The sequence below is a fragment of the Vicugna pacos genome, chromosome X (assembly GCF_048564905.1).
Source record: "Vicugna pacos chromosome X, VicPac4, whole genome shotgun sequence".
In the NCBI taxonomy this organism is placed as follows: domain Eukaryota; kingdom Metazoa; phylum Chordata; class Mammalia; order Artiodactyla; family Camelidae; genus Vicugna; species Vicugna pacos.
The window spans coordinates 79930826-79950714 of NC_133023.1; the positions used below are offsets into that span (position 1 = coordinate 79930826).

Genomic DNA, 19889 nt, shown 5'->3' on the forward strand with positions numbered 1-19889 from the left:
AAAGCTTACAAAATTGTATATGTGGTTTGACTGACTTTAGAAAAGCATACAGTATTCATTGAAAAAATATTTTTCTGATTTTCACTGGTCAACATTTTCTAAAATAGTTTTTACAACAGGTGTGCAACACTAATTCTTTAAAAATGAAAAGGGGTTTGAGAATATTTGGATAATAGTGACATCCTGTGGCTATGTGTGGGTCATTACAGCCTCAGCTTTAATTTCAGTTTTGGAGCTAACTACTAGAGGGCAGCACTGAATGCTGACCAAGATTTCTGGGCTAACCCTGGCAGAAAGCCAACTCACGATTCCACCTTTCCCCTCAAAACTGAAGAAAACAAACCCATTTATAATGCCATAACTAAACAGATAAACAAAATGCCTTCTAATACTCTGCATCCTAAAGCAATATAGCAGAGATACTAAGCATACAGTCCTCAGGGGAAGAGATAGCTCAGTGGGAAGAGTGCCTGCCTAGCAGGCACAAGTTCCAGGGTTCAAGTCCCAGTACCTCCACTTAAAAAATAAGTAGACAAATAAATCTAGTTACCTCTTCCCCTAAAAAAAAAAGGCATACTAACCATCCAGTCCTCAAGCCATGTTGCCTGAATTTGAGCCCTGACTGCACCATTTACTATCTGTGTGACCTTGGCCAAGTTACATAACCTCTCTGGACTTTACCTTTTTCTCCATCTCTAAAGTGAGGATAACAATTGTCCCCACAACCCTAAGATGTGGGGACAAATGGAATAATAGGCTTATAGTGCCAGTTGTGGGGGACAGGGATGTTCAATACTTGGTAATTTTTATATTTCCTGCTGTTCAAAGCTCTCTTTCCTTTAAGAACCAATATATATCTTGTTGAGTGTTACAATCAGAAAGAGAACTTTGTTACTACTACTGAATTCACAGTAGGGTTTATTCAGTGGGGTAGGGTTTATATAACGTTTAAAGAGAAGATGAAAATTACAGTTCAGAGCCTGCACTAGATGGTTTGAGCCTGGGTAATTTATCTGCTCTGTCTAAGCCTCACTTGTCAAAAATGGAAAAAATAATATTACGTGCATTATAGAGTTTTTGTGACCATTTCAATGAGACAGTGTCTTTCATGCTTGTAGCACAGTGGCTGGCATGTAGAGCTCACAGCAACTGTTAAATTTTGTTTTCCTCCTTATCCTCAGTGGGGTTGTACATGACATGGCAGCCCTTGTGGCAAAATGCAGACGTTTGTGTAGCATCCTTTTTTGTAGTTTTCCTCTCCCACTCTCTGTCATCTTCCCCCACCTCCCTCATGCTCTAGATTCTCACGTGACTTCCTGACTACAAGGAGCTACTTGTCCAAGACTTGTTCTGGATGATTAACTAGGAACACACCATTCTAGACCTATTCTTATAGCCCAGGCCCCAGCCATGCAGAACTATTCATCTTGCATCTCAGTCTCAAAAAGAATGCATAGATACCAGTCTAATGTCATGGGAAGCCTTTGCCACTATATACACTGATGTATATAATTGAAGTTTTCCTGTTATGTTTAGCTGTAAAAATAAACCAAATCATTAGATGTTAAGGGACTCTTTGTCTTTGCAACTGAAGTTAAGAGGGAATCTAGAGAGATGTGTCTGGTTTCACAATCAGTCTTGTGATTACTCCTTGGAAAGTGAAGATTATCCAGAGATGACTGAATTCTGTAAATTGTTAGGCTTCAACATTGAGAATATAGAACAGGAACTGATATAAGCTTTACTAAAATCTAGTAGCATCCCATGAACATTCTTCAACAAGACCCTTGAGGAACAATATTTAACCAGATAGTGTAGCTGATATTTCTGACATAGTGATTCTAAAAGGTTGGTAGAAATGATCCCTAAGATTGTATTTATGAATGGATTTGACGTTTTTTGTAACTTTCAGACTCACAAGCAACCAAATTAATTATTATCATTTGTCATCATTAATTACACTGTCACTGAGGTCTAGAGATTCAGTGAGTATTTTTGAGCTTATGGATAAATCCAATGGCCCCACTCTGTGATTGCTTTTAAAAGGCAACGGTTAAGAGTCTTGTCTCTGAAGCTAGACCATTTTTTTCCCCAATCTAACTCTACTACATAGTAGCTGCATGCCCTTGGGCAAGTTACTTGACCTCTCTGTGCTCCAGTTTCCTCATCTATAAAATGCAGATGATAATAAATGCAAACCCTATAGGACTGTTGTGATGATTCAGTGATTTAGTATACATAAAACCTATAGAGCAGTGCCTAACACATAGTGAACTTTCTGTTACTGTTAACTATAATTATTAACATAGAGACAAATATTTGTTGAATGCTTAATTAAAAAATCACTTCAGAAATTTTATTTATATGCTAATTCCCAGCTATTCCTACTTATAAATTTGGAATCTCATGTCTATTCAGGATTTTGGAGCATTCCTTGAATGTGCTCCCTTGAGCATCTTAGCCCTCATCATAAGTTTCCTGAGAAGTATCTGCTAGCTTTTAGATAGAGAAGGCTAGAGGGCCCTCACTTGCATGAATATTTCTATCAGGTTACCCAACATTCTACAATTAGGGATTGTTTCCTTTGGGTAGTCACCAGGTTTTCTTGGAGCCCTTGTTGTAGTGCAAGCTGCATTGGAGGGATAGTACAAGACATGAATTAGTGGAATGTAGCAAGGATAAGAATGGGCTTTGTTGGAGCCAAATGGCCTTGGGTTTGAATTCTGGCTCTGCCACTTATCCAGAATCAGATTGTCTGGGTTTAAATTTTGGCCCCGCTGATTAGGGGCTGTGTGACTTTGGGTAAGTTACTTTAACCTCTTTTTATATCTGCAATTCAAACAGTATCTAACATATGGGATCACTGTGTAGATTAAAGGAGATAGGGATTCCAAGAATGCCTGTCATATTATCAGTACTCAACAAATAAATATTATTGCCTGACTTTTCTGAGTCATTTACAAAATGGGGAGGGAATAATAGCTTTTGTCATGGTTGCTGTGAATATACAATGAGATAACATACATGTAAAGATGCCTACCATGTTTAAAAAAAGGCAGATAATAAGTGTTGTCAAGAACTTGGAAAACAGTTCGGCAGTCTCTCAATAAGTTAAACAGAATTATCACATGACCAAGCAATTCCATGTTTAGCTGTATACCCCAAAGAATTGAAAACATGTGTCCACACAAAAACTTACACAATGTTCATAGAAGTATTATTCATAATTGTCAAAAAGTGGAAATCACCCAAGTATTTATCCATTCATAAATGAGTAAACAAATGTGATATAGCCAATGAAATGGAATATTATTCAGCCATAAAGAGGAATGAAGTACTGATGCATACTACAACGTGAATGACCCTTGAAAACATTATGCTGTCACAAATAACCACAGATTGTATGCTTGAATTTTTATAAATTTGTCCAGAATAGGCAACTCCATAGAGACAGAAAGTAGATTGGTGGTTGACAAGGGCAGGGAGGAAGGGAAGAATAGGCAGTGAGTGCTAAATGGGTACAGGATTTCTTTGTGGAGGGGTTATAAAAATGCTCTGGGATTGGATGGTGATGATGGTTGTGCAACCTTGTGATTACACATATTGAAAAACACCAAATTGTACACTTTAAAGGAAAGAATTTTTGTTGTGTGAATTATGTCTTAATAATGCTGTTATTTTTAAAATGTCTGTCACATGGTAGCCATTATTTCATAGAAATCATTTTTAGCCACCAACACCTCAGCTCTTACCTTAGGAATCTAGAACAGGTCCTTGAATGGATGGTGCTCATGACAAAGAGAATTGCTAAGGGAAAGGGGGTAGATTTAAAATATGAGGGTGTGTGCAGAGTTGAAGGGAGGGAGCTGGGGGTCTCTCTTGGGAGGAAAGGCAGTGAAGGCATTTAAGGAGAACAGAAGGAGGCAAACTTCACCTACTTTGAACTTTGCAGGGACCCAGACTGCATCATCTTTCATACCCTGGACTGCAATCACAACTGATGAATGTTCTGGCATTTAAAACCATCCTGGAAAAAGGACAACGTGTGATTACTAGACAGAAAGGAAGAAGGAAGAATACAGAGGCAACATCCGAGGGCATGTGAGTCCAACTTTGAAAGGTAGAAGAAAGCAGTCTTCTGTGGAGGACACATTTATCCAGAAGACTCGTTTGTTAATCTCTGGGTCAATGCATTTAGGTCAGCACTAACTCTGTTACAGGTAGGATCAATTTAAAGGATTAGAAGTGTCTCTTTAAATCCTAATCCCAGTCTTGGTCTGGGGATGCTGAAGAGTGATTTACAAAAAGGTTTACTATCCCTCTCAATTATTTACCCAATTAATGGAATTTATCAAAAGACTGGAATCCTTGGCAGGATTGTGAACGCATAGAGGATGCACTGAAATGGACACACTGGGTAGCCATGCCAGAGATTTGCATGTACAGACAGTAAACTGAAGACATTTGAGCAGTGAATTACATGGTGAGTAGTTGACAGCTCTTGTTTATTAGAAAGATCTTAACGGGGAGAAAAAACACAACCTACTTGGGAGCTCAGACGTCTGACTGAGATACATGAGTTTTAAATGCAATATGTAGTGGGTAAAAAAGAATCAAAAGAAAGAATGAAATAGAGGAAGAAAGAAGGGGAGAATGGAGGGAGGAAGAGCTTTCAAGACACTTTGAATCAAAATTTGGGCTGAAAGGCTCTCATCCAAGCTTTCATTTAGTTTCTCTCATGATTCTTTTTTATTTCTTTCTGATGTTGTCGTACACAAGCTGTTAAGTTGATTCAGGCTGTAACTGTAAAGATCAATCATCCACAGAAGTTTTCAGCTTGACAAGCTGGGATGAGGAACCATTTTCCTAAGAGCTATTTGTCATAGTCTTTCTTTGTATGTGTTTAAAGAACAGTCATTTTCCTTGTGAAATCAGGCTTCCCATCACATTGTGAAAGCTACTTGAAATGAAATGATGCATCCCTATGCTCTAGCTACTTTCCATGGAAGCTCGATTCCATGCAGGTGTTCTAACCTGAGTTACCTTGGCAGTGACCCCAGAAGAGCTGTGGGTCAGTAGTATTCTATTTTCAAAATTTCATATCTTCAAACTTTTAGTTATGTCCATGTTTCCCATTAACCCCAAGGAAGGTTTCAGCTTATTTGTTTTGAAGACAGTGTCTTTTACACAAGGGCTTTATAATTTTGTTTTAAAACCCAAATCAGTAGGTGAAAGCTTAGGGCATCTTCCCTCCTTCCCTTTTTATTCCTTCCTTCCTTCCTTCCTTCCTTCCTTCCTTCCTTCCTTCCCTCCCTATATTCCTCTCTTCTCTGTCTTCCTACATTTTTTTTCCAAATCAAGTTTCCTTCTGCAAAATCCTGGGGTCAGGGATCAAGACTAAATTCTAGAGCAACAGAGAACTTTCTGGTTCTCAAGGGAGTCCTAGCAGAGTTAGAAGTACCACCTAATGTATGAAATAGAGCCAGAAAGAATGGAGGGACAAATCTTCAGCTTGTGGGGTGTTTAACAAAGGGCAACAACAGTGGTGACAAATAGCAAGAGGTACTTTCTGATGTGTAGCTTGAAGAAGTACCCATGTTGTAAATTTGTAAACTTGAAAAATGCTAAAAAAAAAGAGCCAAATTTTTATTTAAATTTTTATTATGGTAATAACACTTAACATGAGATCTACCTTTAAAAAATGTTTAAGTGCAAAATACAATATTGTTAACTATAGGCACCACGTTGTAAAGCAGATCTCTAGATCATTTTCATCTATATCCGTTGAATAACAATTCCCCATTTCCCTCTCTCCATAGCCCTCAGCAAACACTATTCTCTTCTGTGCTTCTATGAGTTTGACTATTTTAGATATCTCATAAAAGTAAAATTATAAAGTATTTGTTCTAGCTTATTTCACTTAGCACAATATCCCTTGGGTTCATCCATATTATTGCATAAGGCAGGATTTCCTTCCTTTTAAAGGCTTAATAATATTCCATTTTATGAATATATACCATATCTTCTTTTCCATTCATTCATTGATGGACATTTAGGTTGTTTCTGTATCTTGGCTGCTGTGAATAGTGCTGCAATGAATGTGGGAGTGCAGATATCTCTTTGAAAGCCTGATTTCTTCTTTTAGATATATATCCAGAAGTTGGATTACTAGATTATATGGTGATTCTATTTTTAATTTTTTGAGAAATGTCCATACTGTTTTCCATAGCTGCTGCACCATTTTACATTCCCATCAACAGTGTGCACAGTGTGCAAGGGTTCCAGTTTCTCCACATGTTCGCCAACATTTGATGTCTTTTTTTTTATAATAGCCATTCTGACAGATGTGAGGTGATATTTCATTGTGGTTTTGAGTTGTATTTCCCTGATAGTAGTGATGTTGAGCACCTTTTCATATACCTACTGTCATAGATACACCATTTGTATGTCTTCTTCAGAGAAACATCTATGCATGTCCTTTGCCCATTTTAAAATCATGGGGTTTTTTTTTTTGTTTTTGCTGTTGAGTTGTAGGAATTTCTTATAAATTTTGGATATAAACCCCTTATCAGATATAGAATTTTCAAATATTTTCCTCCTGCTCTGTATGTTGCCTTTTCATCCTGATGATTATTTTCTTTGCTGAGAAGAACTTTTTAGAATGATGTAATCTCCTTTTCTAGTTTTGCTTTTGTTTACTCTGCTTTTGGCATCAAATCCAAGAAGCCATTGCCAAGACTAATGCCAAGAAGCCTTTTCCCTTTTCTTCTAGGATTTTCATAGATTTAGCTCTTACACATTTAGATTTTTGATCCATTTTGAGTTAATTCTTGTATATAATGTAAAGTAAGATTCCAACTTTTTTTTAATGTGGATATCCAGTTTCCCTAATATCATTTGTTGAAGAGACTAACCTTTCCTCACTGTGTATTCTTAGTTCCCTTGTTAAAGATCAATTGACTCTATATGCATGGGTTTTTTTTCCCTATGTTCTGTATTCTGTTCCATTGGGCTGTATGTCTGTCATTATTCCAATACTACACTGTTTTGATTACTGTAGCTTTGTAATATATTTTGATATCAGAAAGTGTGATACCTGGGGCTCTGTTCTTCTTTCTCAGGATTGCTTTGGCTATTCAAGTTATTTTGTGATTTCATATCAATTTTAGGATTTTTTTCCATTTCTGTAAAAAATGCCATTAGGATTTTGATGGGTATATTACTGAATCTACTGATTGCTTTGGGTAGAATGGACATTTTAACAATATTAAGTCTTCCAGTCCATGATCTGGGATGTTTGTCCATTGACTCCATTTATTTGTGTGTATTCTTTCATTTCCTTCATCAATGTTTTGTAGCTTTCAGTGTAGAAGTCTTTCATTTCATTGGTCAAGTTTATTCCTAGATATTTTATTATTATTGATGCTATTGTAATGGGATTTTTAAAAAATTTCCTTTTTGGATAGTTCATTGTTAGTATATAGAAATGCAACTAATTTTTGTATGTTGATCTTGTTCCTGCACCTTTATTGAGTACACTTATCAGATCTAATAGGTGGGGTTTTTTTTTGAGTCATTAGGGATTTCTATGTAATCTAGTAACTGAGATATTTTTACTTCTTCCTTTCCAATTTGGATGCATTCTATGTTTTTTTTTTCTTACCTAATTGCTCTGGCTAGAACTTCAAGTACCATGTTGAATAGGAGTGGTGAGAAAGGGCATCCCTTTCCTGTTTTGATCTAGAGGAAAAACTTTTAACATTTCACCATTGAGTATGATGTTAGCTGTGAGCTTATCATATATGGCCTTTTTTATGTTGAGGTACATTCCTTCTCTACCTAGTTTGTTGAGAGTTTTTTATCATGAAAGGGTGTCGAATTTTTCCTAATTATTTTTCTGCATCTATTGATTGATATTGAGATGATAATGTGATTTTAATCCTTCATTTTGTTAAGTATTTTGCAGTATATCACATTTATTGATTTATGTATTTTGAGTCACCTTTGCATCCTAGGGATAAATCTCACTTGATCATGGTGTATGATCCTTTAAAGTGCTGTTGAAAAACAAACTTTTTAGTACTTGGAGTGGGTAAACATTCTGCTTAAGAGGAATGACCTGGATTATAATTTTTAAATGCTGGCCTTATAACTAGAATAGACAGCTGATCACTTAGATCTGAGGAGCACCAAAAATCTCTTCATTTTCTATTCAAAAAGTGGTCCATCCTTCTTCATATACCTGTTACTGATGCTTGACTTTGAAATTATATTATAGATTAATTCCTTTGGCATAAATTTCTCCCCATCCTTTATTAAAAAACAAACACCATTGTATGAAGAGGAGTAGGGGAAAGTGTTAAATATTATTATTCTTTTACATATCAGTGGAAATCATTTAAGGAGCTTTCTCTAGAGTTGTTTTTCTCTCCATTAATAGGGAGGGCAAAGAGAGCTGCACTAGAAATTTGAATACAAATTTTACTTACTGGATCATTTGCCATAACTGGTTCCTGACCAAGGCCTAAAATAAAGTCTTTTCAAGAACATGGTGATATAAAACATTTTGTTTGTGCTCCATGTCTCCTCTTCACTATTTATTCAAAAAATATTTGCTGAATACCTATTATCTGTCAGGCACTGCGCAGGACTCTGGAGAAACAGTGGTGAGCAAAAGCAAGCAAAGAATTTACAAATTTGACCTTACATATGAGCCATGTTGGTGGACATTATTGCTTTCTTCCTCCTGGTGTACATCGTTTCTTTTCCTGGTTAAGATTTCTTGGCCAGGCCCTATCTTCCCCCACTCTTTTTGTAGCTATAGGCCCAGCACAAACCAGATTCTCAATGTATATTTGTTAATAGTGATGACATAATAGTGAATGATTTTAGGAACCCAGATTTTCAGTGTAGCATAACTCCAGCATGGCAGGGTGGACTTCACATTTTAGATACTTGATAGAGGATTCTAGATTAAAAATAAAAATGATCATGAGCTGGATCTGCCAGATAGAAGCAAGTACAAACCATTTCAGCAAAAAAAAGCTAATTAGAACAGCAAAGCCTAGAGAATGTTTAATGAATTCAGAAAGCAGTTTAATACTGCAGAGGTTTAGAAAAGTCACTTCTTAGAAGAAGTACAGAATCCCAGGATCAATGCATGTCAGAGAAGAAAGGGATTTGCAGATACTCTAGTTTAGCTGAGGGAAAAAAGGAGAGACCTAGAAGGGGGAACAATATCTTCAATGTCACGTGCTGAGTCAGTGGCAGAACTGGGTTCAGGATCCAGGCTTTCTGATTCCCAATGTGGTCCTCTTTCCAAACAGCAAGGAAGAACTAGTGCTTATTGAAAGACAACTGCATGCTCAGCATTCTATCTCAATTTTGCAGATGAGGAAGTTAAGAATCAGAGCTAATGTGCTAAAGGTTGTACGCCCAAGATTTCTATTCTCAAGGGCTGGAATTAGCTTCGTGTAGAGTACAACATAGTTTTCTGGAGGTCGCCATCCTCAACTGTGCAACCTTGAACCCTGAGTGAGGGGTCCCCAGGTTTGGCTTGAACACTAGTGACAAATTCCTTTAGATTGGATCATAAATTTCTGTTTGCTCCTCCCAGTTTGCTCCATCCCTCTCTTCCTCATTACCTAATTTATTATTTCATGAGGGACAAAGGGATTCCTTTTAAAAACCACCAATGAATCATTCAAGCTCAGTCCGGGTAGCATAAAATGTATAAAATAAAGATGGTCTCAGTGACTTCATAGATTAGGGACTGTCAGCAGGCTGTTTAGTATGGTGCTCGATCAACTTGAGATACAAATCCCATTCTACTATCGTGTACCCTCAAGTAAGTTACCTGCCCTTCCTGAACCTTAGTTTCATCATCTGTAAATGAGGGTAATAAGAATACCTACTTCAAAGGGCTGTGATAAGTTGTTTTTTTAAATTGATTTTTTATTTTATTTTTTATTGAAATATAGTTGGTTTACAATGTGTTAATTTCTTGTGTACATCATAGTGATTCTTTTCTTTTTGTATTCTTTTTCATTATAGACCATTACAAAGTAACTGAAGTAAGCCAAAAAGAGAAAGAAAAAATACAATATGGTTTTACTTACATGTGGAATATTAAAAAAAGACACAAATGAACTTATTTACAAAACAGAGACAGAGTCACAGACAAAGAAAACAAACTTATGGTTACTAAGGGGTGAAAGAGGGTGAGGAGGGATAAATTGGGAGCTCAGGATTTGCAGATACTAACTACTATATATAAAATAGATAAACAACAAGGTCCTACTATATAGCACAGGGAACTATAGTCAATATATTGAGTTTTTAAAATAAGATAATGTAAGCAGAGTATAGCCTAGTGTTTGATACAAAGCAAGGACTCAGTAAGTCTTAGCCTTTGTTATCCAAGTGCTAATTTCTGATTCAAATGTACCACTGCTGGAAGATAACCCATCAAACTAGGGGTGTTTGGAAGAGAAGAGGCAGTCAGTTGGCCTCCTTGCCCTGCTGCTGTGAGCAGAGCTCTGTTCTCTATAAAGAATTGCCTTCACTGTTGCCCACTACTAGTAGTTGAAAGAGTGAGATCCTATAAGGGCAGAGATATCATACAGTTCAATATCCTTGTCACACTATACATTGGAAATAGGAACCCCTTCCATACTACTCCAGAGGAGAGGCTGCTCCTACAGTGCCCTGGCTCCCAGGTTTTACCTCAGCAAATAAAGGATCAGAGCTGGTGGAGGGTGGAGAAGAAGGGTGGAGAGAAGCAGGTGGTTCCTGACTAGAGTTCAGCTTGGAATGCCAGGCTGGGAGGTCTCTAGAGGCTCAGTCCACATCTCACACCTCATCCATCATGAATATTACCCTTGTGCTTTCAACATAATCAGCACACAGAATAGACTTATTTTGGTGGGAGAGAGTTTGGGCTAGATTATTTTTGAAGGTCTAGGTATAAACTGAGGTCCTTATGCACGTAAGTAGCCCAGAACTACCTTTCCACTACCCACAAGGCAAAGTTGGAAGTTTCACCCTTAATCCTATGTACCCCTCCCCCGGGGGTCATGCTGTTTTGTGAGACGTTTCTTCTTCCCAAGTCCTTCTTGACCCTCATTTTAACCAGCTTTCACCTGTGGATAAACGTTGGCACATACTCTTGTGGTAGGTCTATAAGATACAGCAGATATACCCCTGACTGATTTTTGGGGAGTCAGGCTTTTTCATAAAATTAGGGGTGACAGTCAAAATAATAACCAACAGGCCTGGCACAGGCAGAATTGTTGCTGACTGTAAACAACCAGTCAGGCTTTACTGGTACACACCAGTGCTGATTATCAGCCCTGAAAAAAGTTATGCCTTTTTTTGATCTTTGGTTGTTATTACAAATTCACTAAGGATTTTCCTCATTAACATCTTCCCCAAGCAGTTAATTCTTCTTATTATGTCTAGGGAGGTTATTCTTGATCTTGGATCAACTTTAGTGTTTTATTAATTCATTTCACAAACATTTATCTGGCACCTACTATGTGTTGGCTAGGTATTAGGGTGATGAAGATCTCTAGGAACTCCCAATACAATGGTCTCTGTTCCTTGTTGCCCACCCCTTGTAGTTGGAGGTATGAGGTCCTGTAAATACAGAGATATCAAATAGTTCAGTGTCCTTGTCAAAACATAGACCAGAAATAAGGACAATTTATAAATCAGAGGAACATCTTCCTTAATGGGTCTAAATATGAGGCACAGGTGGAAAAACAATGAACTCAACCTGGAAGTGTTAATTAAGGCTGCACAGTGTAAGGAATGCTTCTTTTGTGTCTTGAAGGTAGAGTTCATCAGGAGAATCTCAAAGTAGAGTATGGGAGGAAACAGGAGGATGTTCCAGGAAGAAGGAATGGCATCTTCCAAATCCTATGCTTGATAGACTATGTGATATATGTCTGTAGAACAAGGCATTTATTATAGCATCCAGTGAGAACAGGGAGATAGGGGTATAAAGCCAGACAAGGGCTAAATGGAGATTGCCTGCATTATCTTAAAAGAGTTCTCTGCATTTCTTAACTCCACTTATTTTGATTCATTTTTGACTCATTGTGGTCCTTCCACTTGTAGCCTTACTCTCTGAATCCAAATCTGATGGATACATACCTTTCCTCTATCTTTAGGTTAGCTGACTTCTCAATAGAGTGTGAGATGGGACAAACACTTTTCATCTTCAAAGTGTCATCTTCCTTGGGGTGTAAGACACCCCTGACTCCTGGGTTTTGCTGTTTCTCTGGACTTTTCATGGGAGTTCTCATTATGACTTTCTTTCTCTCTGCCTGACTTTGGAGTGTTGTAGGTTCTCAGGGTTTTGTCCTCTGAGTTCTTTCTTTACTCTGCAACTCTCTCGTGTTGATCTTATATACTGCCATGTCTTCAATTACCTTCTATCAATTGATTACACTTAAATTTATACCTCTGGCTCAGCTTCTATTATGAGATCCAATATGTCAAATTGTCGACTGGATCTTGCTACTTGTATATTCTTCAGGCATCATCAGTTCAACATGTCTAATAGAATACATTATATCCCCCACCCCTTCCTCTAGCATTCCCTATCTCAGAGATTTATGTCATTTTCCAGCCAGTTGCCTAGCTCTGAAGCCCAAAACCATCTTGGCATCCTCTTTTATCCCCCTTACTTTCTACTAAGCTATTATTGGTTTTACCTTCTGAATCTCTTCATTATTTTTAATCTTGATGGAATCCATCTCTATTCTTCTACATCTTCATTACCCCTCTCTTGTTCTGCCATCGCGTCTCATGTGGATTACTACAATAGTATCCAAACTGGTCTCCCTGCCTGCATTCTTTTCCCTTTCCAACCTGTTCTTCACACTGATACTTGAGTAATCTTTTACATATGGAAATCTTTCTATATCATTTCTCTGCTTAAAACTGCTGTATACAGGATTAAATCTAAAAACTTACGAATGGCAAATAAGACTTTTGGTGATCTGGCCCCTGCCTTGGCTGAGCAGAACAAATGCCTTGGGATTCTGAGAATCTAATGTATCATTTCCCATTTTTAATCTCTGGCCCTTACTGCATATTGTGTCTTATGACTGGAAGGTTCTTAGCACCAACCCCCTCCTTTTTTTCAATATTCAACTCAGAGAGACATCCCTCCTCCTCCCCTGAAATTTGGGTTTGAGTGATCCACTCTGTTTTCCTCTGTCTGAGCTACTTCAATTATAGCACTTTTTACTCTGTATTGCCATTATCTATTTATATCTGTGTCTGTCTCCAAGAGGGCAGTCTGGTGGAGAAAAGTAGACATATTTGAAACTATAAAACGATAATATCACTAATAAAATGCTAATGACATGCTAGACCTTGTTATAAGCATTTGCTGTATGTTAATCCATGTAATCCTTATGAGTCCGTGAAAGGGCAGCTGTTACTGAAGTTGAATCAACAGAACTTGGTGATGGATTGAGTGAGGGGGCAGAGAAGAAGGAAGAGTCTCAGCTGGCTGGCAGGTTTCTGACTGGAGCAAGTAGGTGAACAGTAGATGGAAGCGCCATCTTCTGAGATAAGGATCACAAGAAGTACAGGAAGAGGAGGAGATTTGGTTAGGGTAGGGGAAAGAAACTTTCCATTTAAGGACTGCCATTCCTTTGCCATTCTTTCAGAAGTGTTATTACAGAAACTGCAGGAATAATGTAACACATCTTTACTTCTAATTGACAGGCATTTGGAAACACCACTGTCCATCTCGGGAAGGCAGACTAATCTTCCGGTATTTCTTCATTAGCCTGCTGGAAGCAGGAGAGCTATGTTCTTGGGACCCTGGCCTTTCTCTCACCTTATGCTCTGGTTTGTGGCTCCCAGAAGACAGCAAGGAAACCATGGCCTTGCATCCTTCAAGCTCCGGTGGTGTTTGTGTCTCCTGGCCCTTACGTCCCTCCCACAGCAGGTGTGGGCACCCCTCTACAAGATAGGGGTAGTGGGCCCTTGGACTTGTGATCCGTTGTTCTCAAAGGCTCTGCCTGAAGTTGCTGCTCGGTTAGCCATTGAGCGGATCAACAGGGACTCATCGTTGGACCTGGATTACTCTTTTAAATACGTGATTCTCAACGAAGACTGCCAGACTTCCAGGGCCCTCGCCAGTTTCATTTCCCACCACCAGATGGCCTCAGGATTTATTGGACCTGCAAACCCTGGCTACTGTGAGGCAGCCTCGCTCCTGGGAAACAGCTGGGACAAAGGGATTTTCTCTTGGGCTTGTGTGAATTATGAATTAGACAATAAAAATAGCCACCCGACCTTTTCTCGGACACTCCCTTCTCCCATTCGGGTGCTGGTAACTGTCATGAAATATTTCCAGTGGGCTCATGCTGGAGTCATTTCCTCAGATGAAGACATTTGGGTGCACACAGCCAATCGAGTGGCAGGTGCTCTTCGGAGCCACGGCCTACCTGTAGGGGTCGTCCTGACCACAGGACAAGACAGCCAAAGCATCCAGAAAGCTCTCCAGCGGATTCGCCAGGCAGACAGAATTTGCAGTGAGTGCTTTCTCCCAGCTGAGCTTTAAATGTGGCCTCAGTGAAAGGATATTACAATGTTCAAAAGGCTTCCAACCCTCACACCCCAGGATAGCACATTACTCCCCAGTTCTTCATGCATTTGTCCCTTTCAATCACACTAAGGCCCCAAGACTGTCCTGTTTCAATAGAGCCTGTTTTGTGAACTGAATAAAGGTACAAAGACCTGTGGGGTTAAAATGCCCTTGTGTGCCAATGCCTGCCCTTAGCACCTGGGTGGGGAAGAATAGCATCGAGAGCAACTGTGGCCACACACCCTCTACCCCTTAGGACCCTGGTAGTTTCAGATCAGCCAAAGAGAGGTGTGCTTTTGGCTCTATTTTTATCTGGTCTAGTCACTGAAGAGAGATTTACCTTTGATTCCCTTCTGGGTACTTTCCCTCACAGGTGCCCAGTACCCATGTGTCTTCACATCTCACTTAGAACCTGTCTACTTTGGACTCTCAAATTCACATCCCCCCTTTGCTCTTTTACCACTCCCCCTTCCCCAAAGCAGGGCTTCTCTCTCTGCAGCACACAACCAGACGATATGGAGGGACCTAGCTGATAAATGAAAGCAGGTTAAAATGAGAAGCCGACTTAAATGGTTACCTTTCTTCTGCCAAGAGTAGTTTTATGTTCAAAGACGATTCTTGCAGAGACAATGGACAAAGTGTGAAGCAAAGGACCTACCCACTGACCCAGGGCAAGTTCGGTGTCATTTGGGTTTGAAGCCCTTCCTGGTCCTCTTAAATCAGATGGATGTCTTTGACATATACTTACTCCAAGCCCTTGTGACACTGGTTTTGATTTTTTTTTATTCCAATTTTTTCATCTCCACTTTGCCTTTTCCTGGAAAGTAGCAGTGCATTGTAGGAACGTTGCTCGTCCTCCATTGTAGCCACTCTATCACTTTAGGACAGATAGCTCAGAAACTACTTGTCAGACTGATTACTTGGAGGATTAGTCCTGTTCCCAATCATTTCCTTAACATAACAATGGGCTTGTTAGAGACTGGTCCAGCTAAGGGCTGGCCTATACCCAGAAGCCCATTTTAAGTTTTGAATGTCTCCAGTATTGGACTTTAATTATGATTATTATGGGAGGATGAAGGCAAGAATTTTTCATTCCAAGAACTACAGTAGTCTGCTTCCAGCTTCAGTCTACAAGATCCTATAAATGTTAAGCAATCATTGTGGCTCTGAATACTTCATAATAGAGCTTGATACTTTCAAAGCAGAGCAAAGAATTATTTTTAAAACTATAAAACCATTTCCAGGGAGGAGTCATGCCAGAAACAGGCTGACATATTTAATATCATAACTTTATAATATGTTACAAATCTTCATGAAGCCCAGCTGTCTCCTGCAAGTTTACATTCCATGAGTGTTTCACATCCCACCCGTTCTAAATAGTATATGCTTCGAAATGACATTTTGGCCTCTACCATGAAATGTTAAATAAATCCAGGCCCTGAAGCTCTTTGGGTTGTCAGACTGAGAGAAGTTACAATCGAGTGCTCACCACCCACAACTCTTTTGAGGCAGGGAGGTAGCAAATGTACATATTATTGCCCTAGTGTTAGAGATTCATTCCTTTAGGTCAGTGATGCTCACTCTGGCTGCACACTGGAAGTACCTGGACATCTTTTCAAAATGATTGGTGCCAGAGTACCACCTCCAGAGATTCTGATAGTCTGTGGGGGGTGGGTGGGCAGTAAAGGTATTTTAAATAGCTTCCCAGATGCTTATAAAATGTAGCAAGAGTCAAGAACAAATGCTTCAAGTTCATGAAAGTGCAAAAAGAAATGTTCCTTGCTTTAAATTATCAGTCATTTTTGGTCTTAAGATGAAATTGTTTTCTTTACAACAGTGTGGATCAGCTCACAAGGGAATGGAAATTTTAAGAAGAGGCATGGGGATGGGGGTGGGGGTGGGGAAGCCTAGAGTCGGAGGGAATGTGGTTATGGAGCAAGGGAAGACTCTGGGTAGGGAGAACAGAAACAGGAAGTGCAGTAGAAACTCAGAAAGGGAAACAAAAGGGAGTGAAGACAGTTCTACTCTCTAGGACTTTGTCTCTGGTTGCTGATAAAACATAGGCAGATTCAGGTGAGACATGCTGGGACCTCAGCAACATGAGTCAGAATGTGTGTGGGTTGGAGGTGGATGCAAGGAAACTGAGGCATTGGTTGAGCTGTGGCCTGAGTATGACCTCTGGCAACGCAGTGTGCAGTGTCCCAAAGAGTGTGTGGGACTCATACTTGGCACAGTCAGTTGTGCCAAGGTGCTCCAAGTGGTGGGTGGGATATGACAGTAGGAGTTGCAGAAGGGAAATGAGTCTTAAAGTAAGGTAAACTTGTCATCCACTTGCTCATCCATTGAGAGCAGTGCTCCAGCCAATAAGAGCCCGAGAAGCAGGATCCAGAGTATGAACATAAAGCGTCAGGACTTTAGCCATGGGGCCTGGGGTCCAAGGCACATCTCCAGTCCCATCAGAAAATGGGAGATCTGGTGAGAAACTAGAGCCAGAAGCCAAAGAGTATGAATTGGGCCAACAGAACAGTGAAGATGGCTACATCACACTAGATCCAGCAAATACTAGGTCAAATCTCTAGCTGATTTTCTAGTCCCTTTCAACTGGTAGGACTGAGCCTGTTAAAGTAGTCCTAGCTGTTAACTATTGTGACTGAAAAAGCACTGAGGTTTTTTTTGTGATCTCAGCTGAGGAAGGCAAGGCCTGGCCTCTTCTTTATTCTGCTGGATATGAGACTACTTCTTAGCACCGTGGACCCGCAAGCAAACCTTCAGAGAAGGACCTTTTGTGATATACAAAATAAAGTGGGAGGGGATCACTTCCTTTGGAGAGGACTGGCAGTATTTGGAAGTAATGGAAATAGTTGTAAGATTGGTTTCGTCTGATCTGCTCACAATAACAGTGACCACAGTCGCATGTGGCAGTGGCAGTGGCAGTGGCAGTTATGGTGGTAGTGAGGGACAGTGGTGGGGAGGGAGGGTAGAGAAAACCTATTGCCAGCTGGTGTGCCACTTCTCTTTCTTGTAAATGGATGTTTCCAATTAGGAAATATCACTGGCACCTTACTGGAGTTAGAAGGAATGTCTTTCTCAGAAATCTGTCAAAATTTTGCTTACATAACACCAAGACAATGATACAATTTAACAGTAAAGATGATGATAACAATAATAATGGTTGTGGGCTCTTGGAAGGCGAAACAGCAGGGTGTTATTAGAGGCTGCCATTGAGACAATGAAAGTAACCATAATACCTCTTTACATGTGAACAGCTCTCTACAGTCTACAAGGTATTTGCATATAGATAATGTCATTTAATCCTCAGGGTTATCCAGGAGAAAGGTATTTTCTTTCAAGTTTTACAACACCTGTGAATCTCACATAACAAGTAGGTAGGTGTAGGCATTATTAACACCAAAGAATGGGGTAAATGAAGTCCCAGAAAAGGGGGATTCAGCCTCTCCCAGATTGTCAGCTCACTTCCTTTAAGCTTCAGTGGCAATTACCAAGTATGTTTGTTTCTGACAAAGTCATAGAGGAAAGATATTCATCAAAGACAAAGGCTTCACCTTCTGTCAGGGCTGCTATATGTGGTTATGTAGGTTGTGCCCCGCACAAGGGAATCTAGCTGGGGGGCATGAGGGCCAAACTCCAGTTCACTGTCTGCTCCTTAAACCATGAATCCTGTTGGAGGTTTTGAGCCAATGACACAAAAGAGCATCACTCACCAGGCAGAGCACCAGTGGGATTGCAATTACCCAGAAGAGGTTCCTTTGCTAATTCTCACAAAGGCTAGCAGGAGGCCCCACTAAAAAGCTCTTTAGAGAACTTTTCAAATGGCTATTTGGAGCCCTCCTCCCTTCGCCTCACCTTTTTGCCTATCAATGCTTGACTGATTGTGAATTCTTCCAATTTGGGCTTACCAGGTTGTGGAACCATTTGGAGATTCCTTTAAATCCATCCACATTGGGAATGCTTCATTACAATATGATGTTCAGTAAATAGGACATAGTCAGAATGTCCTTCTCATTCTTCAAAAATTGTATACTTTATTACTGTCATTGTCAGGGACCCGGTTAGCCTCTTCCCATCTATTGAAGTTTCTTGTACATTGAACCCCCCCAAACCCCAATAAGTCACCCCCAAACCGATAATAATAACAGTGACAACATGCTAATATCTAATATTTGTTGAGAATTTATTATGTGCTCATTTTGCAAGGGTTTTGTTTGGACCATCTCATTCAATTCTTGCAGCATCCCTATAAAGTAAGGCCAATTACTATTTAATGCACTTTATGGATGAGACTTCTGAGGCTAAGAGAGGTTAAATAACTTGCCCAATAGCTAGTGAGTGGGGAAGCCAGGATATGTATTCAGGTTGATCTAAACAGTACCTCTCAAATGTAAGTGTGATTGGAATCCCCTGAAGGCCTTGGGTCCATCCTCCAGAGTTTCTGACTCAGAAGGGCTGGAACAGGGCTCCAGAATTTGCATTTCTAACCAGGTCAAGGTGGTGCTGATGCTGCTGGTCCAGGGATCATACTTTGAGAATCACTGGTTTAATGAAAGACATGCTCTACTGCCTCCTGTCCACTTTAGGTACATCCCTAAAGCATACTCATTTGAGAGTCTGTGTACCACAGTATATTTAGTCCTTCCATTTCTCTCTCTTAATTTTTGGGCCCACTAATGAAGTTCTTTTAAGTGCCTCAAGGTAACAGGTGTTGGCACAGTTTTCCTACAGTAATAACAATAGTGATACTATGATACCAAGGCCAAGAGACTTAATGCTGGTAGGGAATTCAGTATAGGATTTGGTATAGATAAATGTAAGTAAATGTAACTGGTTAAAGGACAACTTACTCTTATGAATGGGTCCACTATTATTAGGAGTGATATAATTATTGAAGACCCAGCCTAAGAGGAAATCTCTAAACATCTAGGCTTCCTGTGTTTAAGAGACCTTATCTGGCTAGCAGTTTAGGAAAAGTTGAAGAAAGCATATGTTGCAAGGTATGGAGAAGTATTAAAAACTTATCTTAAGCTGGGCAGCAACGTGAAGGCAATAAATGCATTTGTAATACCAGTTATGCTGGGTATGAATAAACACGAGCTGATCTGATGCAGACAGAATAGCCATTGAATGTATTATGTGTCTGACATTATGCTGAGCAACATGGACCAGTTCAACACTGGTGGCAGGTAAGTGGTTGTCTTAGGACTTAAGGCCAAAAATGTGTGCAGTCTCCTCAATGGATAGAAATAGCCACACATCATGAAAT

The 19889-nt window shown here is 39.6% G+C and overlaps 1 protein-coding gene across 1 annotated transcript in view; it reads left to right on the plus strand.

The window, feature by feature from the left end:
- The first annotated feature begins 4262 nt into the window (after nucleotides 1–4262).
- Nucleotides 4263–19889, plus strand: part of GUCY2F (guanylate cyclase 2F, retinal) — a 101390-nt gene continuing 85763 nt past the window's right edge. Inside the window, exons 1-2 of the mRNA XM_072956336.1 lie at nucleotides 4263–4483; nucleotides 13744–14558. Coding sequence (XP_072812437.1) covers nucleotides 13829–14558 — 730 coding nt within the window. The 5' untranslated portion in view covers nucleotides 4263–4483; nucleotides 13744–13828. The remainder of the gene's footprint in view (nucleotides 4484–13743; nucleotides 14559–19889) is intronic.